This window comes from Apteryx mantelli, chromosome 5 (genome assembly GCF_036417845.1).
Source record: "Apteryx mantelli isolate bAptMan1 chromosome 5, bAptMan1.hap1, whole genome shotgun sequence".
NCBI lineage: Eukaryota > Metazoa > Chordata > Aves > Apterygiformes > Apterygidae > Apteryx > Apteryx mantelli.
The window spans coordinates 16586051-16609227 of NC_089982.1; the positions used below are offsets into that span (position 1 = coordinate 16586051).

General features: G+C 38.1%; 1 protein-coding gene across 3 annotated transcripts in view; it reads left to right on the top strand.

Annotated features, from left to right (window-relative positions):
* RAP1GDS1 (Rap1 GTPase-GDP dissociation stimulator 1) overlaps positions 1–23177 on the top strand; it is a 106839-nt gene that overhangs the window by 23653 nt on the left and 60009 nt on the right. For all 3 annotated transcript variants that reach the window (XM_067297540.1, XM_067297537.1, XM_067297538.1), the window contains exon 2: positions 16392–16499. In XM_067297540.1, coding sequence (XP_067153641.1) covers positions 16392–16499 — 108 coding nt within the window. The remainder of the gene's footprint in view (positions 1–16391; positions 16500–23177) is intronic.

The following is a 23177-nucleotide window of genomic DNA, read 5'->3' on the forward strand; positions in this document are numbered from 1 at the left end:
AGCAAAGTCCCTGGCACACTGTGGACTCTTTGTTTGCCCTCTGGCTTTTGAGTGCTTCCTTTCCACGTGCAAGGTTTTCAGGGAACCCATGATAGCTAGAAACTTGCTGTGTTACGAATTACTGTTTCATAACATCTGTCTTCTCAATTACAGTATCTGGGGTTTAAAGAAAAACACTCAACATGGCATACAATGATGAGAGCTAGCAATACTAATTTTGAGCCTGGGTGTCTTGTTCAGGCAAAATTCTCACTGTTGCTGGTCAATTATGAGCCAAAGGGCTTTGAACAGAATCAGATCCAATATTTGTTCAATAACTCAAACTGATAGCATAAATACAGTTATGACAGATATTGTAGTGTATAGTTATATTGTATAATTTGCATATACTTATTTGCATAATGTAGGACCAGTTCCAGAGCTCATTGAAGTCATTGAGAGTTTTTCTCAGCAATACTGTCTTCAGTACTGTTCCCAGTCCTCACCATTTTATTCTCCTCCTTGTATTGCCTGATTTTTTTATTTTTATTTTTGTATTATTATTAAAGCCCTAGTTCTGGAAATCTTTTAAACATAAGACTCTGAGTTTTCGTTTAAAAAGAATCAAATTTCTTGCCTTTGTGGTAACAGAGTACAACAACTAAAAGGAAGGAAATCAGAAAGCGCATAGTTAACCCCAAATGTATTATTTTTAGGTCTTGCAATTTGCAAGATTCTAGGTAGACTGGAGGAAGATAAAAAGCCAGTCTGAGCAGCTGACACAGCAGAGGTAGCAGGATTTGCAAGCTTTAGTATGAGCATTTTGGAGATTCTCTTGTAAAAGGCAGCTTTTGGGCTGGGCCTTGAAGTCGTTAGTAATGGACAAATCTGAGCCCATTAGTCTCAAATACATTTCTGAGATAATCTGTGTGAAGAAACTTCACAGAGATGTAGCTGAAATAAATCTCTATTCATAGCTTTCATGCAGGAGAAGGTGATGGGCCCAGTATCGTTACAAGGGGAAAGAGATTATATTTGTTCATTTAAAAAAAAGAAACAGTAGATTAACCGTGTTATGTAGATTAGGAATGTATACTTGAAATCTAAATCATTGTCCTGCATTGTAGCATCCTATAAATGTCCATTCAACCCAACTTCTGGTATTACATGTGGGTTATTTTGTTGTTTAACAAGCCATATTTTCACTTTGGTTGTAAAGAACTTGGAAAAGGTATAGGGAATTGGGAGCCCAATTAAGTTATACAAGGAAAAATAATCAGTGTATGTCCTAATATGTAAGGAAAATAATTTAAAGGAAATTTCAAAAACTTTCTTAAAAAAAGCTTTCCTCTTATTGTTTGTGTGAAGCCTAGATTAGCATTTACCAGCTGAGTCAGTTAATTTGAGTCACATTAGGATCAAAACTTTCCGAGTAGAGAAGCTCAGGAAAGGTTACATGCAGTAGCATAGGTGAAGAGCATCCGAAAGAAAAGACTGAACTGAGAGAGAACCTAACACAGTATAAATGTCTTATTTCTAGACTGTACTATTTTTGTAGATGATTTTTCTTCTGTTGTTTGTTTTCTATCACCTGTTCTCTGTTCTTGCTATTTTATTGACTTGATGAAGTCTCTCTTGCTTCTTAGATTAAAAATGCTTCAGGCAGAGAGCATCTTGGGGGTCAGATGAGAAGGGGAAATAAAAAGGAGAAAGGAACAAAATAAAACAGCAAACATGCAAACACAAGTGAAGAAAAGAGCCAGTAAAGAAGAGCAAGCCCTGCTAGTTGTGTGTATATACACACAAGCTTTTCTTTTCTGTACTTCTGCTCCGTGTGGTTCTCTGTTTATAATGTATTGGTGGGCTTTAAAGGAAATGGCAGCACTGATTGTTATTAAGGCTGCCCCTTTATTTACAAGATACTGTTTCAGTCATTTAAACTTATTGCTGAACTTGACTCTTCCGGATAAGCTATATTCTATGCTGAGTGCCTGCCTTAGGCTGTCTATTCTCATTTCCTTGGCGTTTTTCCGTTTTAGCATTAGCAAGAAACAGGTTTGGACAGTGGTCTGAAGTATTGGTAATAATTTAAGACACTGTTTCGGTCCTGTTGTTTTTCCCCCATAGAATTTTTCTCATTCTGTGCATAGGATAGTAAAATCCAGGGCGATCTGGTGAAGGAGACCTGTTAAGTTAGGGACCCCTGCCTCCTAGGTTGCAGTACTTGGAAACTGTGTTGTAAATGAGGTTGGGGGGCCATGTACAGAGAAGAATTGGTCTCACAATTAACAGTTGAATGTTTCCACAATGAATTGGAAAATCCCCACCACCACCACCACCCATGACACAGAGTTACTGTCGGAAAATAGGGTAGGCAACTTTTTTCAACCAAATATATCCCTGGTAATCTCCCATCACATCTCCTGTTTTCTTGAAACCTACCTTGATGTGTTGTGGTCTGTTTTATTAAAGTGCTGAGCATAATTCGTATCTGAATCTGAAGACTGCAAAAGCATCTAGAATATAAAGTGCTCTGGAACATAAAAAGCAGGAGATATCTCAGATTAGAAACCCTGAATTATCAGACAAATACTTTTGACTTTAATTTTTCTATGCTTTAGATCCCCCATCTCTCAAATGGTATATCGATTCTGCCTTACCTTATAGATATGGTGTGAAAATAAGCACATTCATACTTTTGAAATACTAAGATACAATGTAATGATACTAATGTCATAATAGGCAATGAGGAAACTAGCAACTCTTCTTTCAGGGCAGGGTTTTTGAATAGCGTTTGGTAAACGAGGCTGGAACCACATGCGGACAAGGAGGATAAGATAAAATGTTAAGTAGCTGTTCTTTGAGCATTTATCCTGAAAGAGATAAGGGTCCCTTGTAAAAAATGGTATTCATCATGTATTTAAACAAGGTATTGTATGGCAAATATTTTACAGGGCCAAATTAAAGCCATGAAGGTTGCTTGAATTCTAGAACTTTCTATCACTTTATTACTTGACTTTGCAACTTTAGTATCACTCTTTTAATAGTTTTTTATTCGCAGTAATATATGTATATATAATATATGTCTGTGTGTAAATATATGTATCTGTGTGTGTATATACTTCTATCTATAGGAGAAAGGAATTATGGCAGTGTCATGGCTTGGCCTACATGTAATTTTTTCACACAGATAGGTGTTTTAGTTATTTGGGGGATTACATACGTAATGGTTGTATTTGTTCAAATCTAAGCAATGCTTAAGTAAACTGTGGTAAGTACCTGTATAACTGTGCCCACAAGTGAACTTGAGAATGCCAAATTATGAGTGAAACCTAAAAAATCACTGAGATTGGCTTAAAAAGCCATTATTTTTAAAGGACTGGCCTTTGGGTTCTTTCTGGTTACGTTTTTGCATCTAGTTTATGTTTTCAAGTTTTTTTTCTTCCAAACCTGAGAGCTAAAATATGTCTCTTGAGAAATGAAACCTGATAGTCTCAGGTATTTATGAGACTCCCTGGAAGCAATGCCTTTGGAGAAATACCAGCTAATACATGATAAAATTGTGATAATTGACAGCATGGGAATTGCATCATTTTAACTATTCTGGGAGCTGGTGTGGAAAAGATTAATTTCCATAACTCAAGCTAAAAAGCCAGAATCTAGGTGACAGCAGAAAGAGGCTCTTGTCTTTTGTGAGCAGAGTGCTGTGGCTACATACAGTGACCAGCTGGTTATTTACTTTCGTAAAGCCAGTTCATCTGCAGCCTATTAAATCCTGCAAAAGCCCTACTTACTGCAAGGTGGCCACTGTCTTATCCTGCAGCGGGGACTGATGTGGAGACCAGCAGTGCTGGAAGGAAGAGCACCTCCAGCCTGAGCTTCATCTCCCAAGCATACTTTGCGTGAGCCATCACGTGTTATCTTGTCGCAGGTCGGACCTGTGGAAGGCAGGAGGAGGAAGGAGCATAACACCCATCATACTCCATGGCGCACTTCACAGCATGTTTTCAAATCCTGACCTGTTTTTCCCCCTTTTTCTTCTCTTCAATGCAGTTGTTCAGAGACAGCAGTGCCCCCTGGCTTTGGTGTTTCTGCATGGCATAGATTACAGCATAAATTTTGACAGAATCTGTCTATGTGAGAACTTTTTATCTGTTAAGTAACATTGGGTTTTTGGTAGCACTCACACAAAATAAGAAAAATCCATGTACACCTTGATGCACAGGTATTTGTCTCCAGCATTACCTATATTCTCAAGATATAAAAACATAGAATTTTAACAGGACTTGCTGTTCCAAGGCTTAGGTTTTTATATACATTTTGCAGTTCTGTTTTGTTTTTCAACATACTACATCTGTGCCTGAGCTGCTATTTCTAATGATGATGCAATCTCTTCACCTGGAAGATGAGATGGTACTTTTTTCATGTAAATAGAGTAGGAAGATTGCTACCTCCCTGCTACATTACCTCTACAGATTTCTTTGGAAGAGTTTTAGCGACCCTGGGTGATCTAAGTGGGCAGATGAGAAATACTCACACTGTAGAGATGCTAAAAGCTAGTCTTTTGACTGCTTAGCAGCTTCTCCTTCTGTGTTATTGCTGGCAGTAGCTGAAGTGTCAAAGGACATTTCTATTATGTAAAGACACAGTGCAGGTTCCCTGCCCTGCCTTCACCTGTTTCCACCTATGGAGAAATTGCTGCACTGAACTTTGTTTTCCTCTATATTCAGAATTGTGGTGCTGCTTTCCAGAAATGCAAGGACACTGAGTAGTCCTCTAGGGAGAGAAATCACTTAAAGATTGTCTTAAAAAAAAAGAGTGGGGCAGAATAATATCTCCTATTCAGTAGGGTGACTCTGAAGAAATGATGAACCCAGAACTATGATATGCATGAGTTTATGGAATTAATATATTTCTTAAAAGAGTCGTAATAAGATTCTGAGAGGACACAAAAGAAAAATATGTATTACTTAAGGTAGAGCCAATAAGGTATTTTTTCTTCTATTCTGCTCCCAAACCTTTTTACTCTGAAACGTTGACTAACTTTGATACAGCACATCACATAGGATAAAACATGTCTTACCTGCTTGATTACCTGTTTTACAGTGGAGCATTTCCCCACCACAGTGGATTGAGTTTGATTGTAGATGATGTTATGTTTCTTGCTTGCTAAGGACCCAACGAGCAATTTAAAAGACCTTTTGTCTATCAGAAGTCCTAATTAGTATTTTCTGTTTATGCCCTTCAGGTCTCCAGGGTTTTGTTAGTGTAGATCAGACACCTGCAAAGAATTAAATATATGAAAATAAAATATGCCCTGCCAATTAAATGTAATTTTTAAAAAAAAACAATACTCGTATATGATTTTATCTACTATTTGTAGTAACAGACTACCCCAAAGACATATTTCCATAAGTTGAAAGCCCTATCTCTGTTAGCTGAGATAATTATTTTTTCTATTATTAGCTGATTTTTAAGCAAAATTCATTCAGTACAGATTGTCTTGATCAAACACAATATATTTCTTTTTTATTAATGAAAAATTCTTACTTCATTGTCCTTTTAGGACCTGTTTCAAACAGGACCTTTTAGGACATGCTTTCAAACACCTTGAAAATCAGTAAAAGGTGTTCTGTTGATTTCATTGAATTTTGATCAGTTTCTTGGGGCTTAAGATGGTTCCAGATGTTTAGTGTTTCATCATAAAATACAAAGATCTCTAAATCTGTATCACATTCTCCTAGGGAAGGAACAAAATCTTCCAAGAAAATCTTCTGAAATGTCATTCTTGCAATCTAGCCTTTGCATATAAAAATATAGCACATAAAAATAATTAGCATATATAAAATTAGCATATAAAAATAATTACAGGAGCTACAGATCAATATGGCTTGCAGTAGTGTAAATACATTTGTATTAATATCTATTGTTTATCTGTGACTACAATAAAAATAATATACAAAATTATTTTCAAAGATCTCCAGTTACTCTCAAGGGCAAAGAAAGAAAAAAGACAACTAATCTCTGCCTCTGGTTATCTTTAGGGTTGACCCTTTTAATTATACTTGCAAAGGTGTGTGTTTCTTGCATCTTTTGGGGCATGTTATTGGGGGAGTTCAGAAGTAGAAAAATAATCCTTTTTACTTAAAATTAACCCAAACCAGGCTGTAGCAAAATGAAAATTCTGCACTAGTAATAGATTCCAAGTGAACTGAATGCTGGCTGGTGCTGTCTAGTTTAGGTTTCTATCCTGATTTTGAATACAAACTAAGTAGTTGTTAGCATGTATGGCCTGATCTGTTAATTACCAAAAATAACTGAGTAGCTTACTGCTCAGGTGGCAGTAAGCCATAGAATATCAGTATTTTCAGGTAATAAAAATGAAGCTTTATGAGAGATTGAGGTGTCGGAAGAACAGATGCTGAAGCAAATGGATAAATGAAAGAGTAACAAGTCTCTAGGACCAGATGGTATATATCTTAAGATTCAAAAAGTGTTTAAGAATGAAGTGGCTGAACTGTTAACAAAAATAGGCAATCTCATTAAAATTAGCTACTATGCTAGAAAAATAGAGCAAATGTACCTAAGTTAAAAACAGGTTGCAGCAGGAACCCTGCAATTAAAAATCTATCAGCATTTTCTTAGAACTAGTAAAATTAATTGCAAAGTATTTTAACCGACATTCATGAACATGGTAGGACAAAGACAAACAAGCAGGATTTCTTTTTTTTTAAAAAAAAAAGATCCTCCCTGATAAAGAAGTCTGGATTCATGGATTTAAGCGCTAACGTTGTCTAGGACCCTGGTCAGCCTCCGGATCTATCTAGTACCAAAGCCGCAGTTGAGAACACAAGAATTACCTTACTGGCTGTGACTAAACTGCAGGATCCCAAATCTTCTCCAAGTGGCCGAGTCCAAACAGCTGGCCCAGTAAAGTCCCATCTGGCGAGATGTGTGCAGCCACCTTCTTTTCATGCTAAACCTGGGCACTGATCCACAACATGCCAGTGCCAATGCCATTCAGCCCACCTATAGCCAGTGGGTCCTACCAAAAGTCATTGCACCCAACTTGTCCTGTTTCTGACAGTGAATGACCAGTAACAGATGTTTAGGAAGACACTGTAAGGACAGGACAAGTGCAGAGTGGTATCTTCCCAGCTTCCAGTAATCTGCTGTTTCAGAACTTTCTGTGTTAGCAGTTTTATGTATATCTTAGTATTAAGAGCCATGCATGGACTTTTTTTTCTCATAAATTTTTTCTAATTCATTAATGAAACCATTTATAGTTTCAGCTTCTTAACAGTTCCATAGTTTGTTTAATATGTGGTGTGAAAAAAATACTTTCTTCTGTTCAAGTTTGTTGCTTGATAATTTCATTTTGGTATTCTAGTTCTTGTGTTAGGAGTAATAGTAAATAGTAGTTCTCTTTTCATCATCTTAGCATGATTCCATATATTGCAGTCTTCTCTTCTCCGCAGTCATCTCTTTTTTAAGGTGAAGAGTCCTTGCCTACTTAACTACTCCTTGAAGAGCAGATTCTCCTTACCTTTGCTCAGCCATATCTAAGCCTATTCTAGTTCTGCAGGGTGTCATTTACAATGTGGGGTGCCTGGAGCTGCATCTAGTATTTGAGTTGTAGGCGCACTGTGATAATTTTACAGGTTTTCATTTTATTTCCTGTTCCTTGCCGAGCATAGTTCTTGACTTTTGAACTGCCACAGAGCATTTGGTCTGCTCTGCCCTCCGCGCAGCTCCTCGTTGTGCATCCTCAGGCAGTTCAGGCACCCTCGTGCCTGGGAGAGCCGCAGGCAGCCTGCACTCAACTTCCAGGGCAGCGCAGCACAGTCAGCATGGCCCCGGCTTGTGCTACACCCTCGTGCCTTTAGACCTGCTGCGTCGCTACACAGACTCGAGGGAAGAGAGTCTTCTTTTTTTTTGACCTGCCCATTCCACCAGTGGCGTAACCCACAGAGGGGAGATCCCCGAGGAGCAGAGAGGAATCCCGTGCCAGACTGCCACTTGGAAGGGTTGAGTACAAGAGCGCCACTGCAGCCAAAAGCGTCTCCCTCAAACGATGCTAAGCAAAGAGCGCCACCTGCAGCTCTAGCCAACGCGGCGGTAGCACCTGTGCCTGTTTGTTGGCTCCTGAGGTATGTTTCTCTGTGCCTGGAGATCCTCCTGCGATGCTGCTGACTGAACAGCATCTGCAGAACAGAGTCTAGTTGACAGGTGACCTAAATCTCCCTAGCAGCTGGGCACAACAGAGCCCAGTAACAAAGAGGCCCATTAGGTCTTGCTTTGCTGGCCAGCATCTCCATCTCCCAGCTCTGCCCTGCAGTGCCCTTATGTTGCAGAGAAGCAAGACGGAACACAGGTTCACATAGCCCTTAGAGATCCATATCCTGTCTCTACCAGGCAGTGGCTAATCCAGTCTGTACCAGGCATGGTTCACATCTGGGTTGTTCAAGCTATGTCCTGGCAGCATGTGAAATGCAGCATTCATAAGGACCCACTCACAAACAGGCCTGCCCATGTGTCATTCCTCCAAAGGTAAAGTGCTGTGGGAATCCATTAAATGACACTGGACTTTTCTCTGCTGTTATATAAGCACTGTCACTTTTGGTTTCTTTAGGAGACAGTAACCAGCTAACTTCCTCCTGGCATTACCTCTCATAAGTGAATTCTTTACCCCAGCCTCTGACAGCATGTGTCTTCCTCCAGATCAGGTGCCAAGGTTCAAAATCTCCTGGCTGGGCTAAGAAAAGAGTTATTTCTAATGAGGGATTTTGGTGGCTTGACACTGTACACTTGGGAGTGCTTGAGGGCAGCTGCTGGGTGAGTGGGTATTTGCTGGCAATGGCCTAAACTTGAGGACAGAGCAAAGTTGTTTTGTCCTAGATAAAAACTGTATATTTGGGGTATTTTGCATGTCTAGGTAAATAAACGGTTTGTCATTTGCAGTTTAGTATCTTTTGACAAAGTATCCAGGAGGAAGAGTGTTAGCTCTTCCTTATTTGGATTCAAGAAGGAATCCTGTTCATTCCTGCCAGCTTATGCAATGGCCTGGGAGCCAGTGGGTTTGCTAATTTTGGGCCAGTCTTCTACACTTTCTTTAGGGCAGGGTCATCCGGGATCCCTAGACACCAGAAGCATTAGAGATCAAAGGCATGCTACAGGCCTTGCCAGCTGTTGGGCCTTCTGCTCCAAAAAGTAATTCATGCAAGTATGCCTGCTCTTCAAGCAGCCAGCTTGAGGAGCAAACAAATTCTGCAGGGCATGGCCGGGGCAGCAGCTTGCCGTGTAGGTGTCATGTCCCAGGGCACCTCGGGCACCACTAAATATCAGTGCGCATAGGGTGCTCTGCTGGTGGCCTGGGGTCTGCATTCAAGTAGAAACACAGGTATCAGAAGGAAGCTAACAGCATGGGCTAAGGATGGCCTAGGAGGCTGGATGCTGCCCAAGATGATTTAAGTGTCCGAGCTGTGTGTCAGTTCCTATATTCTTGAGTAATATAACCTCAGAGATACACTTCTAGTCAAAAAACAGCTGTGGTGATTCAGTGGTGGGTTTTCCATATAATTTAGCTTGTACAGAAATTCTAGGAAGTTAAAGTCTGCACACAAAATTAAGTACTGTTGAAGTCTTGTCCTTTAAACATTTTTCCCCAGATACCAGAATGGTGGTTAACTTGCACTGGATATACAATATATTTCCCCAGTGGTTTCTTTCATACCATATAGACATACATATTTACATTTTTAAGATATTTTTAAGGCATTGTAACACAAAAAGACCCATAAAAGTGACATCATTCCCACTGCTTAATTTAATGTCTCACTGTGTCCTAAGAGGCAGTAAAGGGACTCAGTTACAAAAGGCTCTGAAAGTAATATAGCCACCATCGATAGATTGGTCCCTGTAACCACAACAGTATACTGGGTGTCAATCAAAGATACAGAATATGTTAATGATATGTTCCAACAGAGTATTTCTTTAATCTTTTTAAATAGCTATCCTGGAAAAAAGATTACAAAATATGTAAGAATAAGCTCTACAGAGAAAAACTATCCATCTAAATACTCAGCTAAAATATTCTAAATCATTTTAAAAATTTCAGTGTTAAAAATGGCTTTTTTTGTGTACCTTGACTTTCTCTCTGGTTTGGATGAAAATGCTGCAAACTCAAGGTAAAATTAGCAAGTTGGTTCTTGTATAAAAAAGCTGCAACCCTAGATACACTCATGGCTACTTTGTAAAAGCATATGTAGCAGATTCAGCATTTCTGTGGCCATGACCCTGAACAAGGATGATCTACTACCAGATTTTATGAGATGAAAGAACAATTTATCAGCATAAAATAAATTAGTGATTGAAAACGGGAATAACTCACAGAAAAGCTTTCAGGGGAAAAAAGGTACAGTGAAATGAAATAGAATATAAGAGTGTTCACTTATGGTCCTCACTTTGCAACTATTTTTCCCTGTAAAAATGCCAGTACAAGAGGTAGCAGGAGTTTGCAGAAGGTGACAGTAATGCCGTGCCACCAAAAGCAGTGCGAGTTACTACGGAATTTATACCACTCCTTTTTTTATGAGTACTTGAGCAGGAATATGTATCAGGGAAAGCAGAATACAACAGTAGGTGGAGTGGGCCAAACAGTTATATCTGACAGCTCTTGCCAGACTCCACTTCCTGACTTACCAGGTTTTATCATTAGGATATATGGAATAAAAGTCTGTGAGATTCAGGGCTTTATGTCCAGATCAGAGAATTAATTATTTGGAAAGCAATCCTGGAAGCCCAGTGTAAGTACGACTGACAGAATGTCTCCCTGGGCTTGGTATCATCACAAAGTAGCTCATACTTCTGTTGAACTTCTGGCTTGAGGCCTCACAAACTTAGCACCTGATGGCAGACTGTTGAGCACCTCTGCCATAGAAATCGACTATCGCTACTAGGCTTATTTCCACCTTTACCATCCTGAGCTTGTCACCTCAAATCATCCCTGCTGATGCAAGCTTTCACATGGTCTTACATATTGACAGAATTTACTTACACTTCCCTGACACTCAATCAAAAACACTCCTTACATTGGTTTTATCCCATGGGTTTTTATCTCTGAGAATCCTGTCAGCCTGTGCAATAACAAGCCTGCTGAAAACAGCTTGTACAGAAAGAGAGGAAGAGTGGAGAAGGTAAGCAAGGCAGGCGGACAGACAGATGATCACAAGAAAATAACAGAGTTTTTGTACCTGGAAGAAAAGCATCTGCAGCTTCTTCCTGAAATGACAGGTTCAAGGCAGCTGTGAAACTGCAGGAATCAGGAAGCCTTGCATAATTGTATGGTGGGAACACTGCAGTCCTTTCTCTCCAAATATCCCTGTCAGTGTCATCACAGACTGTACGATCTACATGTTTTGTTCTTTTCAGAAGGGCACCCCCCCTCCCCAATTCTGTTCAATATGTATTTGCATGTTTCTGAGATTTCAGAAGTAAAGATGATGTCTTTTGAGGCATTAACGCTATTTGGAAAGGGAGGTAGTCCTGGCTTTGGCAGAAAGAGACAAAGTTAGCAAATTGGGTACTTCTTTCCTCTGCAACTGCAGCCTTCTGACATTGTCCCCACAGGTCTGTTCTTACCAAATTCCTGCTGCTGTTTATTTGCACAGCAGAAGGAATCAATCTCAAGGTGCAGTAAGTTTAGAGTCGTAGGTTAGTTAGAAAATCAAATACTATTGTATCATATATTTTAAAATCACTTATACTTTATGCATATGGTTTCTAATTTCATTTCTGTGCATTATTTTAAGAGTATCTAATCATATTTAGTAGAAAGCAATTTTGCTCATATTGCAACATAGCTAGATAAGACATTTTAAAAGTCATGGGGCATGCCAGTGTCCATCGATTTTTGAAGCGTGCGTCTAAAAGTTAGGGTTATGTGTCCAGGTATGTCAGTAGGATGTGCATATGCTCAGTATCATGGAAAATTGAACTGCTTGTCCTGGGGATTAAAATATTTAGATAGTTGCATCTGAAAATTTTGCCCAAAATGCATCATTATGCATAACATACATACACTGTCTTATTAGCGCCATTATGGAAACCTTAAAATGTATGGTAATTGTCTCTTTCTCATTGATTTTTTCAACTATATGAAAGAAATGAGCAGAGATGATGTTTTCCCCTCATAATTTTTTTTCAGGTAGATGAGTATTCATGAAGAACAATATTGCCTTATTGCTAGAGGCTTTGTACTTCATTATCTATCAATAGTTCACAGTATTTTGCCTTTCAAGGAAAATATTTCTATGATGCATGAAATTTCTCACTGCATTTGAATGGTTTGCTTTTATTGCTTGCTTCCTTCCTTTAATGCATTGTTGTATTCATACTTAATTACCTAGATTTTATGTTTGTTTATTGACCAATGAGCCTGCTATCTTTTCTTCTAGCAGGAGCAAGTTGATGAAAATGCCAAATTCTGAATATTTTTGAGGGAATGAAAAAGGACCTACATTAGTGTATGAAAAGTCTGACTTTTTTCTTTATCCATTCTACTTAGGATGGAAAGTTTTCTATCATTTGATCTGCTAATTATGAGATGGTTGCTTGATTTTATTTAGCAAATAATAGAAAATAATAGAATGTTGCCTACTTATTTCTCCCTGTGCCTCTGTGACAAACTGCAGAATTATTTGCGAAATGCATGACTTCTTTGTCCACCCATGAATCTGATCGATCTGTTTGATCTTCTTAAGCAAAGATTCCTTGAGATGTGGAGGGTCTAAGCCACACTTGCCACGAGACAGGATTCTTGCTACTCTCTGCACTGCTGGAGGCACTCCCTGCTTTCCTGCAGCACAGTTTACAGTGTTATTGAGACTGCCTCAAATATATTGTCAAAGGAAGACAAAATGTTTTGTAATTGAGCTATCTTGGCGTGGATAGGATTGCAAGTTTTTTTCCTTGTTACTCTTTGCCAGTACTGAATATGTGACTTTCATTGCAACATAGTAGATCAATTGTTAAAAAATATATATTTTCAAGTATATACTATGGATGCTTCTAACCAATAAAGAACAATGTTTCTATGGTACATCAATTATTTTTGGAGCATTCCTGCTATCTGGGACATGAATACATCACTGCTTTCTCACATGAATGATACGGAATTTGTGTGCTGTTAAAATATTTCTCTTGTGAGAGATTGTTTTTCCATTCCACCCAGCGATGGCTTTTCTCCTTTAAGTTGTTCATGAGTAGGTTAATTCACAGTTGTGCATGGTTTTTCTATCAGTTGCCAGTTGTTCTGAGCTCAGTTAAAAAAGATCCAGATTCTGATCTCTGTGACATATTTGATTTAATTATTCACAATTTATACCATAGGAACAAAAGTCAAAATCTGTTATTGTGTCACTTTGCAGTAAAAGTAGTACTTTTATAGGAGATGGGGAAGTAATAAAGGTGTGTTTGTATTATTACACAGAAATTCTTCATTAGACTGTCTGACTCTGTATACCCTCACGGTAAATAAGAGCTTCTCTTAGATGTGTGTTGCTAAATTCTGCATTTTCTGGGTTCTTGTAAAATCTGATTAATTGACATAGATGTAAAACTAACTTTTTGAACATGACCTAAGCATGACTGATACAGTACTCCTTCCAAGCTTGCAGATAAAATCCAGCACTGTCACAATAACTATTCAGAGTTACTTTAATGTTCCAAACAAAATAATGATTTTGACTTTGTTTCCTAAATAAATTTTTGATTATTCATTTTCATTATTCAGATCTCTGCGGACAGCAGAGAGTCTGGCAGGCACCATGGTTGGTTTCACCTCACAGCATTTGTGGAAACTACAAACAGTGGCAGAAGAAATCTGTGCAGCTGCTCAGGGGAGAGAATAGATTCCCCAAAAATGGAAACTTAGAGTGTTAAAATCGTGGGCTCTCCCCAGAAAAACCTACGTGGCAGCGAGCAGAAAGGGGAAGTAGGACAAAGGGCTGGGGAGACTTTCCCAACTCCTGCAGCAGGGTCTGCCGTGGCAGGGAGAGGAAGGGATGGCAAACATTAGAGATGGAGCAGTCATCTCTTTGCACAGGCAAATAAACTTGTAAGTGTAAGCTTGGGATTTATTGGGCACATGCAAGGTAGAAGTGGCGATAAAAGAGAAATACAGTCTGGGTGAGTTCCCTGATAACAATAGCCTCTCTCCCTACTACACAGAAAACTTGTGTGAAGGTGCATTTCTTACCTATGTGTTTTCTTCTTCCCCAGTTTTTTTAATATAGTGGGGACCCCTGGTTTTTTGTCTGCCTAGAAGGTTTAGTGCTTGTGTCGTAAATTGACTGCTGAAATTTCAAAGCTATGTGTGTGAGTATATAGGGAGATGAGAAGAAGTGCCTGTAGGATGAAAGAGAGTTAGAGCCACATGAAATGCAAGCTCAAGAGAGGAACATGGGAGGAAGATGGGTGAACAAAGAGTAAGAGGAGGTGGAACACACAGTCTTAAATTGTAGTTATTGGGGCTGGTCACTGGATACCCTTCATCTGTATCTTTTGACAAATTCCATTGTTACTGCCTGAAATATGTATTTAAGCAATATGATTCTGCAGCGCCTGTTTGGCTCTATTGTCGGTTGAATGCAGTTCAGTAAGTGTAGTGCAACGAGCCTGCGAGACAGTAACATAAGTCAGTGGCAGGGGAAGTGATGAATCTTTTTCTTTTCTTGCTAGCTTGTGCCATGAGGTGACAGCTCAGCCCAGTGGGGAGAGGTGCCAGGGAGGCAGCCTGGAAGTCTTGGGGGCAGCACCCTGTGCAGCTGCCCCAAAGGCGCTCTCAGAATTGCCTGCCTGCTGCTGGCTCTCAGCATTTCAGAGCGATGTTATTCTTGTCTGTAGTGTAGCTGGGAACATGCACATTATGGGAATAAACTATCTGCCTAATAACCTATTTCATGACAAATTTCATACCTAAATCCTGAGAATTTGAAAAATAAAGCATCATACTTTTATCTAGCTAGGATATTGGGCTACAAAAGGGTATGTTAATCAAAAACAGAAATGGGACAAAATCCACAGCTAGGGCTGAGAGACAGAGCAGCTCCAGGAGGAGTGAGATAGCACTCTCTTCGTAGTATGCCTGCCGTGTATCCGTTGGGGTAGTTTCTGTTAGCCACCAGTGCCTCAGAGGCAGGCAAAGGGAGCACAAGGCAAGCCCTGGCCGTGCCAGCGCCCCTTTGCACCGTCCCACATGCCAGCAGGTAGCTTGAAGGAGGCTTGGCCCAGCAGCTCCCAGCTCTCCCGCGGAGGGGCTTCCTCCACCGCTGCACAGCTCCTGAGGCTGCGCTGGCGGCCTTTCCGGCCCAGAAAGTGCCAGTGACGTCCGGCAAAGAAACTGCATCTACAGCACCGCTGGGCTCGGGTCAGGGTTTTCTGATTAGTCACCGGGGAACAGTAGATGGCTAGACACTATTTAACATTATTTGTTTTGAGTAACAGTTTCTGCTTACTGACAGAGTTGGCATGGAAACTGTATCAGCACTCATGTTTTTTAAAGGATAGTCCACTCGGAGGGAGGCCAGTCATCAGCGGGCAAAACAGCGACTTGCACTGCAGCTGGTAACACTTATACCTCGGCTTGTGAATAAACAGAATACTTGAAGTGGCAGCAGTCATACTGCCCCAACTTCTAGGAGAATAAATGTGCATCTGTTGAGAATTATACTATATGGTTTTGATTTTTTTTTTTTTTTTTTTAAGAGGGAAGGGTTATTTTATCATCTGAAATCCACAACAGAACTTTCCTATTTCTAGAAGATTTCTTTATATTTTTTATGGATCAGTTGACTATAAAGAGTAACACGGTTCACATAAACAGTGGTGCTTGTAATATTATGGTGGATAATGGCATAATACTTAAAAAGCTGTAAGCTTAGCACTAGGGCTTTGTGAATGTGTAGCCAAGATGGAACCCTACAGAGCATGCAGAAAAGGGCATTTTCAGTTACTTTCCCTTGATGAAAAAGTGCAAGATGTGCTCATTTTCATTATATATTTTTTCCACATAGAAAGATGGAAGCAAAGATACTGCTGCTGGTTTTCTAAACCAACTAGGCTGAGAGAATATTGATGGCTAAATTGCTGTTCAGTGGCATTTCATAAAGTGCCTCCTGGGATCCTCCTCTGAGATGAAGAATGATAAATATATATTTAAATTTGAAAAGTTTAATTTCATCCAAAACCTTTGACTCTTGGCTTTTTATATCCTCAGAATACAGACATAGATTCCTTCTTCATTGAAATAGGGTCATGTTTACTTTACAGTAACTATGTGCATTTGAGGCTATAAAGCTGTTACCAGATTGATGAGGACACTGATTTCTCTTTTCTTTGTGTTAACCAAGCAGATAATCTAAGTGATGCCTTGAAAAAGCTGAAGATAACAGCCACTGACAGCACGGCAGATAGCTTGGAGGGATGTTTGGACTGTCTGCTTCAAGCTCTGGCACAAAACAGTAAGTTTTATGGTCCTTTCAAATTTTAAATCATATAACAAGATCAGTGAATGAAAACAGAGGTAGTAAAATGTAACAGAAAGATTGACTCAAGCAGTGGGCTGCTGGATTGGCTGTTCTGAGATTTGGGTTTTTTTAACCCATGATTTGTGTGACATTCAGGTAACAACAAAGACAATGGTAAGTAAGTACCTGGATATTTGGAACAGCCATAGTCCAGGTCTTTTTTGAGTATTATGAAGTAGCACAATTACTTCTCCAACTGAGTGAGGATTTCTTCTCTCTAGAAACAAAGGACAAGAATGGACAAATGAGCCTGGTAGGATGGGGGGAGGGATATGGGACCTGTTTGCTAATTCTGGTTAAAAGGAGCGTAATTTGCCATTCACTTTGTAATGCATTTTTCCTCACACTTCTGATCACATATTTCTTATATCCAGTTATTTCAATTAGCAGAAATAGGTTGGATATCCAAAAATGGTCCAAATTGACATATGGTATGCCACCAAAAATAACTTGGTAAGAATGGAACAAGATGTATTTTGTTCCAAAAACTATAGAGGCAGACAGGTATTAGAAATGAAGATGACAGTTTATAGGACTTTTCTAACTGTCTTATCACTTCAGATGGTGCTAGAGGAAAAATCTATATACAATTTCAGTGCAAAAGGCTTAGGATAGATACAAGCTCTGATTAGAATTTTTCTTTAAAACGAGTGTTGGTCCTTTGTAAATAACAATACTCCTAAAAAGTCCTGTTTCATCCCCATGATGTTGTTCTATAAATCACAGCCTTTTGACTTTTTTGGTGTAAAATACTTCATGAGGTTTTTCACAATAGAAGTTTGGCCCCATCCATATGACATCAAGAGGATTATAACAGTCTCTGCATTTGATGGTGCTGTTTTTTTCATTTCAATTATTTTGCAAGGAGATGTTATCCAGGAGATAATAAACTATTTGTTTTTTTAGACCAACATATTTTTAAAATGATAAATCCTTTTTGCTATGGATTTATTTATAAGGTATTTTCAATACTTTTACCCACTGGACAGTCTCATACTTAAAAGATACATAGTAAGAAAAAAAGATATGCAAAATGATGAAGTACTTTGTGTTAATAGCAGAGTTTATCATTTTGCCTGTCACATAGCTGTGACCCAGGACAAGTTTGGCAAATGCAAAATGATTTTGACTAACGTATAAACAAACATACCAATTCTTCCTTGCAAGCAAATGACTCTCTTCTGTCTCTGTCTAGGGCTCAGCTCTTCCTTCTGAAATCTCTCTTCTGCTCTCGTGACTGTCAAATCAGATAAGCAGATTATTAGGACTTTGAGCTCTCTCTTTTAGGTGGTTCACAAAATTTCACCATAATCTCCCCACAATTTACTCTGTTCTTCGGGCATCAGTCAATAAGGTGAATATAACCCAGATGAACTATGATATGTTATATATCTAAACATCTTTGAGCTCTCTATAATTGAGGTAGAATTGGATCAGTCCACACATCAGAGATTATTTGGTAAATTGCATGTAATAAATTGGTTTAACAAATAGTTATAGCACAGAATTGACTTTACAAACAACACAGTCTCTTAGTTATTATTGGTTTATCAATATATTGTATCTACCCTTCCTCTGACAAAGCAACTAACGAATGTCATTTCCCACAGTTCTCATCCATCCAGTTAATTTTAATATGTCGATTTTTTTGGTCAGGTATAGTGTATATCAAGCATGTGTGTGTGTGTTGATATATATACACAAACACAAATACATATGCGCATACACACTCACACAGATACTACATGCATATCTATATATGTCTGTGCGTGTGTGTGTGTATATATATATAAAGCAACATTTAGGGCTAAGTGATCACAAATGTTGGATATCATTAGCAGTCAGTCATTTCACAGAAATAGCAAACAAAATTTTACATTAATAAATAGTAACACATGAAGCAATGACAAAGCAAGACAACATGACAGAATGGCCTAAGAGGGACTTCTGTACTCTTCAGAGAGCATAATTTAAACAATTTAAAGTCAAATATCCAACCTGAGATATAAAAATGTGATCTTTTTGTGAAACAGTTTTTGATACTGTCAATTCAACATTTTTCTCTTATTTAAATCACTATTTAAATAAATTGATTTGCCTAAAATGAATTGGAGCAGGAGAACCAGTGAGCTACAATGCAAAGATACACTATCATCTAGTTTCTCCCAGATTTTTCACCTTTGGAAGACTGGACAATAAGCCATTCTTAAAACAAATTTTAAAGGACTAATAGTCAGACTTTTTTTTGTTTCTTTTTTTTAACTTAAGGGAATTTGCCAGGGCTGTTCCAAAGCCTGTTCATACTGTACAGAATGTCCCCAGAGTGCATGGAATAACACCATAATGATTCATAGCTAGTCCGTTCTTTTGAAGGTAGAATTAAATAATGTCTAGGTAGATAATGTGGAATATGTTTTATATGGGAAAGTTCCATTTCTTATGTCTCCACATAATATTAAAATAGCAAAGTTTTCACCAAAGAGCCTTGAAAGATAAAAGGCGAGATTATATAGTAATAGCTAGTAATCTGAGTATAATAAATTGTATGTTAATCATAACAAAGAAATAATTTAAATAAGACTTCTGAAATAATTATTCTGCTTTCCTTTAGTATATTCTCATGTGTACAATTATATTAATGAAACTAAAATTCTGATCATAGTTCAGTAAATCATCATATGAGAGTAACACTAGAAAAATAAGCCATGCAAGGAATAGAGTATGTTTTAAGAGAATCTTACGGGTCTGTGATTTCATTGCAAGTTTGTGGTGGTATCATAAATCACAGAACTTAGTTTTACTCACTTCATTAAGACTTAGAGATGGAAATACTATTTTAACTTATATAAAATTTACTATTTTATTAATATACTGATACAAACCACTGTCTACTGCCAACCAAAACCCCAATCAAACCCAGTGTTAATGTAATATTTTGATTTTAACAAAGGAAATAAAAATGTATCATTCCCTCAACTTTTACTTGGATATATTGCATGTGCTTATGAATGTTATTATGCTACTTTTAATTTCTAACTGCGTGAATGCAACATACAGTTGTGGTTGCTGTGGAAACATAAGTTACTTTCCTTCATCTCTAACAATACAGGGACAACAGTAGTTTCACTTACTTCGCATACAATCTTTTAACCTTTCAGTATGTTAAAACAGTGTAAATTACTTTCTTTCAGTACCTATATTGCATACCACACAGAAAGGGCTTACAAAACTGTGATGAATGTTGTTGGTTCAATTTATTTATTTATTTATTTTTTAATATAATATGCTTTTTTTCTTTTGTTTCTCACATCCCTTTTGACAACCAATCTTTTGATAATCCCAGACAGGCTGTAGTGCCCTGGAACATGATCGCCGCTGTCCAGCCCTCTGAGCTATTCTGCTATTTGTTATGCCAACCAAATTAAGGCATATACATACACGTGTGCTGTGCTAGACGAGGGTGAACCAAGTAGTCTGCTGAATGTGATGACTATTAGTAAATATATGGCAAGCCAAAATCAATTTTTAGCTACTATTTGTCTAGGGAGATATTTACATAGCCCTTCACATCTGAGACCCAGGTCTGAAAATCCTGCACGGATGGTTTCTTTAGGAAACATTGTTTAGAGAGATGTTTATTCCTATCAATGCAGATATTTTAGTTCCTATCTGTCACCAGCACTTCTGGCTGATGCCAGTCATGTACGGCCATGTGAACTAGCTAGAAGCACAAGATAAAACTGAGGAGTTTAGGATGAAAGAGGCAACAATGAAAGAGGAATAAGAGAAAAACATGCATTAGAAACTCTCTAAAATAACAAGAATGTACCTTATTTTTTGGACTTCCTTCAGCATTCCCAGTGAAGTCAATTGGCACCGTTGGGATTTGCCCACGTAAGGGCAGCTGTAGTGAAGACATGAGTCTAGATTCCCAGCTACTGTGAATCAGCCCAGCTCCATTCACCTCAGTGGATCTTCCTCATTCACATAAGCTGTGGGTCTGTCCACCATACTTCCTAAAAGGAAGACATGAATGCTTGTCTCTCACCACCCATCAAGCATTAATCATCTCTAAATTGCTAAACTTTCCCTATTTTAGATTTTTAGAGGAAACCTGTGGCGCATGATCCATAAGCAATGTGAGCAACAAAGAAACAGAATCAGTCATGCACTGAATGAAATACTGGCTTCTACAGAAGCAGGAGGAGAAATTCTTGCGTTGCATCTATTTTCTTTTAAAAACTATGTATTAAACAAATGACTCTATTGCCTGCTTTGTACAATTTGGATTATTTCTGTACAGGCATGCCTTGGTGTGCTACAGTCAAGAATGAATTTTGCTGATCTGGAAGCAGGCTGTTCACAGTAATATGGAGTGAAGAATTATAACAATTAGAAAAGGCAAAGAAGGATGAGGAAATGCTTTGTCACAGAATTCAGTTCTGAGGTTCTGCAGGTTTTTTGTGATTCTGCTTAGAAAAACAAGTATAAGATTAACTATGCATTACAAACTGAAATTTAATTTTATGTTTAATACAACAGAATTCCTTACATTATAATTTGAGACTGGTTTACAAACATGATTTTTGGATCGTTTTCTCAAATCCCCCCGCAGTAAGCCGGAGAAATAGGCAGCTTATCTTGTAGCTGCTTTATAATAATTTCTGTAAAGCAAAAAATTAAATAAAAGTCTGCAGAAAAATCCACAGGAGGAAATTGGGGGAAGGGGAGCTCTAGTAGGTGAATCTGGATGTATTTTTCACCGAGAAGTGCAGATAGACCTTCTCCTGCATTCACTGCAGAACAGGGAGCAAGTTCCCTGGGCTTCAGGCTGCCCTCTGCCCAACACACAAATGTTAAATTGCTGTCTACACCCAGGACCATTTGCGTAGGGGTCATGGCCATTCTTATTGTATAGTTAGGAGAGCTGTAAGTTTACTCTGATATTTTTACTAAACTTCTGCCATATTTAGCAGCTTTGAAATCAAAGGTCTTTTTGCTTTGTTTTGTTTTTTCATGAGAACTTATAGAGGAACATTCTCTGAACTATTTACATTCTGCCCCTATTTACAAGCGGAACCGAATGTTGCACTAAAGATACAAGGAAGGTATATTTGTCTTCCTGACCAACAGAAATCCTCAAAGTAAATACTGTAGTAAAATGACAGTATTAAATACCAGCTATAGTGGCATCATTATGCTTGGTATATTACTGAATATTACTACTTTTTGATGATGTTTTCTATTTTGGAACCAAAACCTATGTTATAAGAAAGAAAAGAATTATCTGGTTTAAGAGTTTTTGTTTTAAAAGCACATGTTACAAATACCACTTGAAGCTGTGAAATTACATGAGGAAAGTAAAGAATGACATTGGATTACATTGTTATTATCATAATTCAAAGGACATACTGTTTAGAACTTAATCTGTTGTATAAAGAAAAAGACCTGTGATACAATGAAATGGATATGAATTCATCCATTTGTGATTTTATCAGCTCAGGTATTTTCAGTTTAGGCCTTAATCAATGGCAAGTTAAACAGAGAAAAATATGATAAATCATAACCTATGCTTTTCAGCTTAGAATCTATTTTATTAAGAAAACTTAGAAAAAGAAGGAGTAAACCAGTTATGCACTGGAGAAAAATATGTTGAAAATTTATATACTTTATACATTAGGGCTATATACTATTGGATTTGGGGAGCAAAAGTTTGATTGTATTGTACAAGGAGGTAAAATAGAAAACAGTATCGGCCGTCACCTGTTAAAGCTGTCTCATAAGTATGGTGCCTATCAAAGAAATGCAGTTATCCTAAGATTGACAAAGAGTGGCCCACAAGAAAGGACTTCGTGAGAAAACAAGGAAGAAATACAGCTTTTCTCTTAAGTCACAGGCCTTCTGGGACACAATTATTACAGTAACCAAAAAAATATTATTGCTAGTCCAGACATGCCATGTTTCAGATACAGGAGGTAATAGCAGACATAACCCAGATTTGACAGATGAGAAACCTGAAAATCTGCTGAGAATGTTATTTTTGGCTCTGGTACGCTCAGTGTAAGAGGCTGAAAATGCCCACTAATCCCAGCCTTCAGCACCTGGCTCTGAAAGATGTCTGGCACATAACTAAAATGCAAAGGCTAGCACATGCCTTTCAAAACAATCTGATGGATTTCCTCGCCATCTAGCTTCTCTTCATCAACTGTGTGTCAGGTCAGTCTTTAAGAACTACTAGTAAAAATACATGCGGCTAAGTTCTTGAAAGTAATTTCTAATTTGAAGTTGCAGTTTTGCACAGATTTTTGGGGGGACTAAGTCTTTAAGTTTGGACATTTGTATATAAAAATGCTGGTAACATCTGAAGGAAAATTACGCCAAAAAATGCTTAAGTGAGAAGCCAAGGCCCCATTCCCAAAAGGGATTTAGTAAATTTGGAAATCACTTAAAGTTCGGTGAAGAAGGTTTAAGATAATTACATTTACATGGTAGATGTGATTGGCCAAGATGCACAGTTTGGTATTTGTTAAACTACACAGAGACATGGTAACTCAAGGAATCATCAAATGATACATGAAAATTTTAACTTCATGTTTGAAACTGCAAATTTAA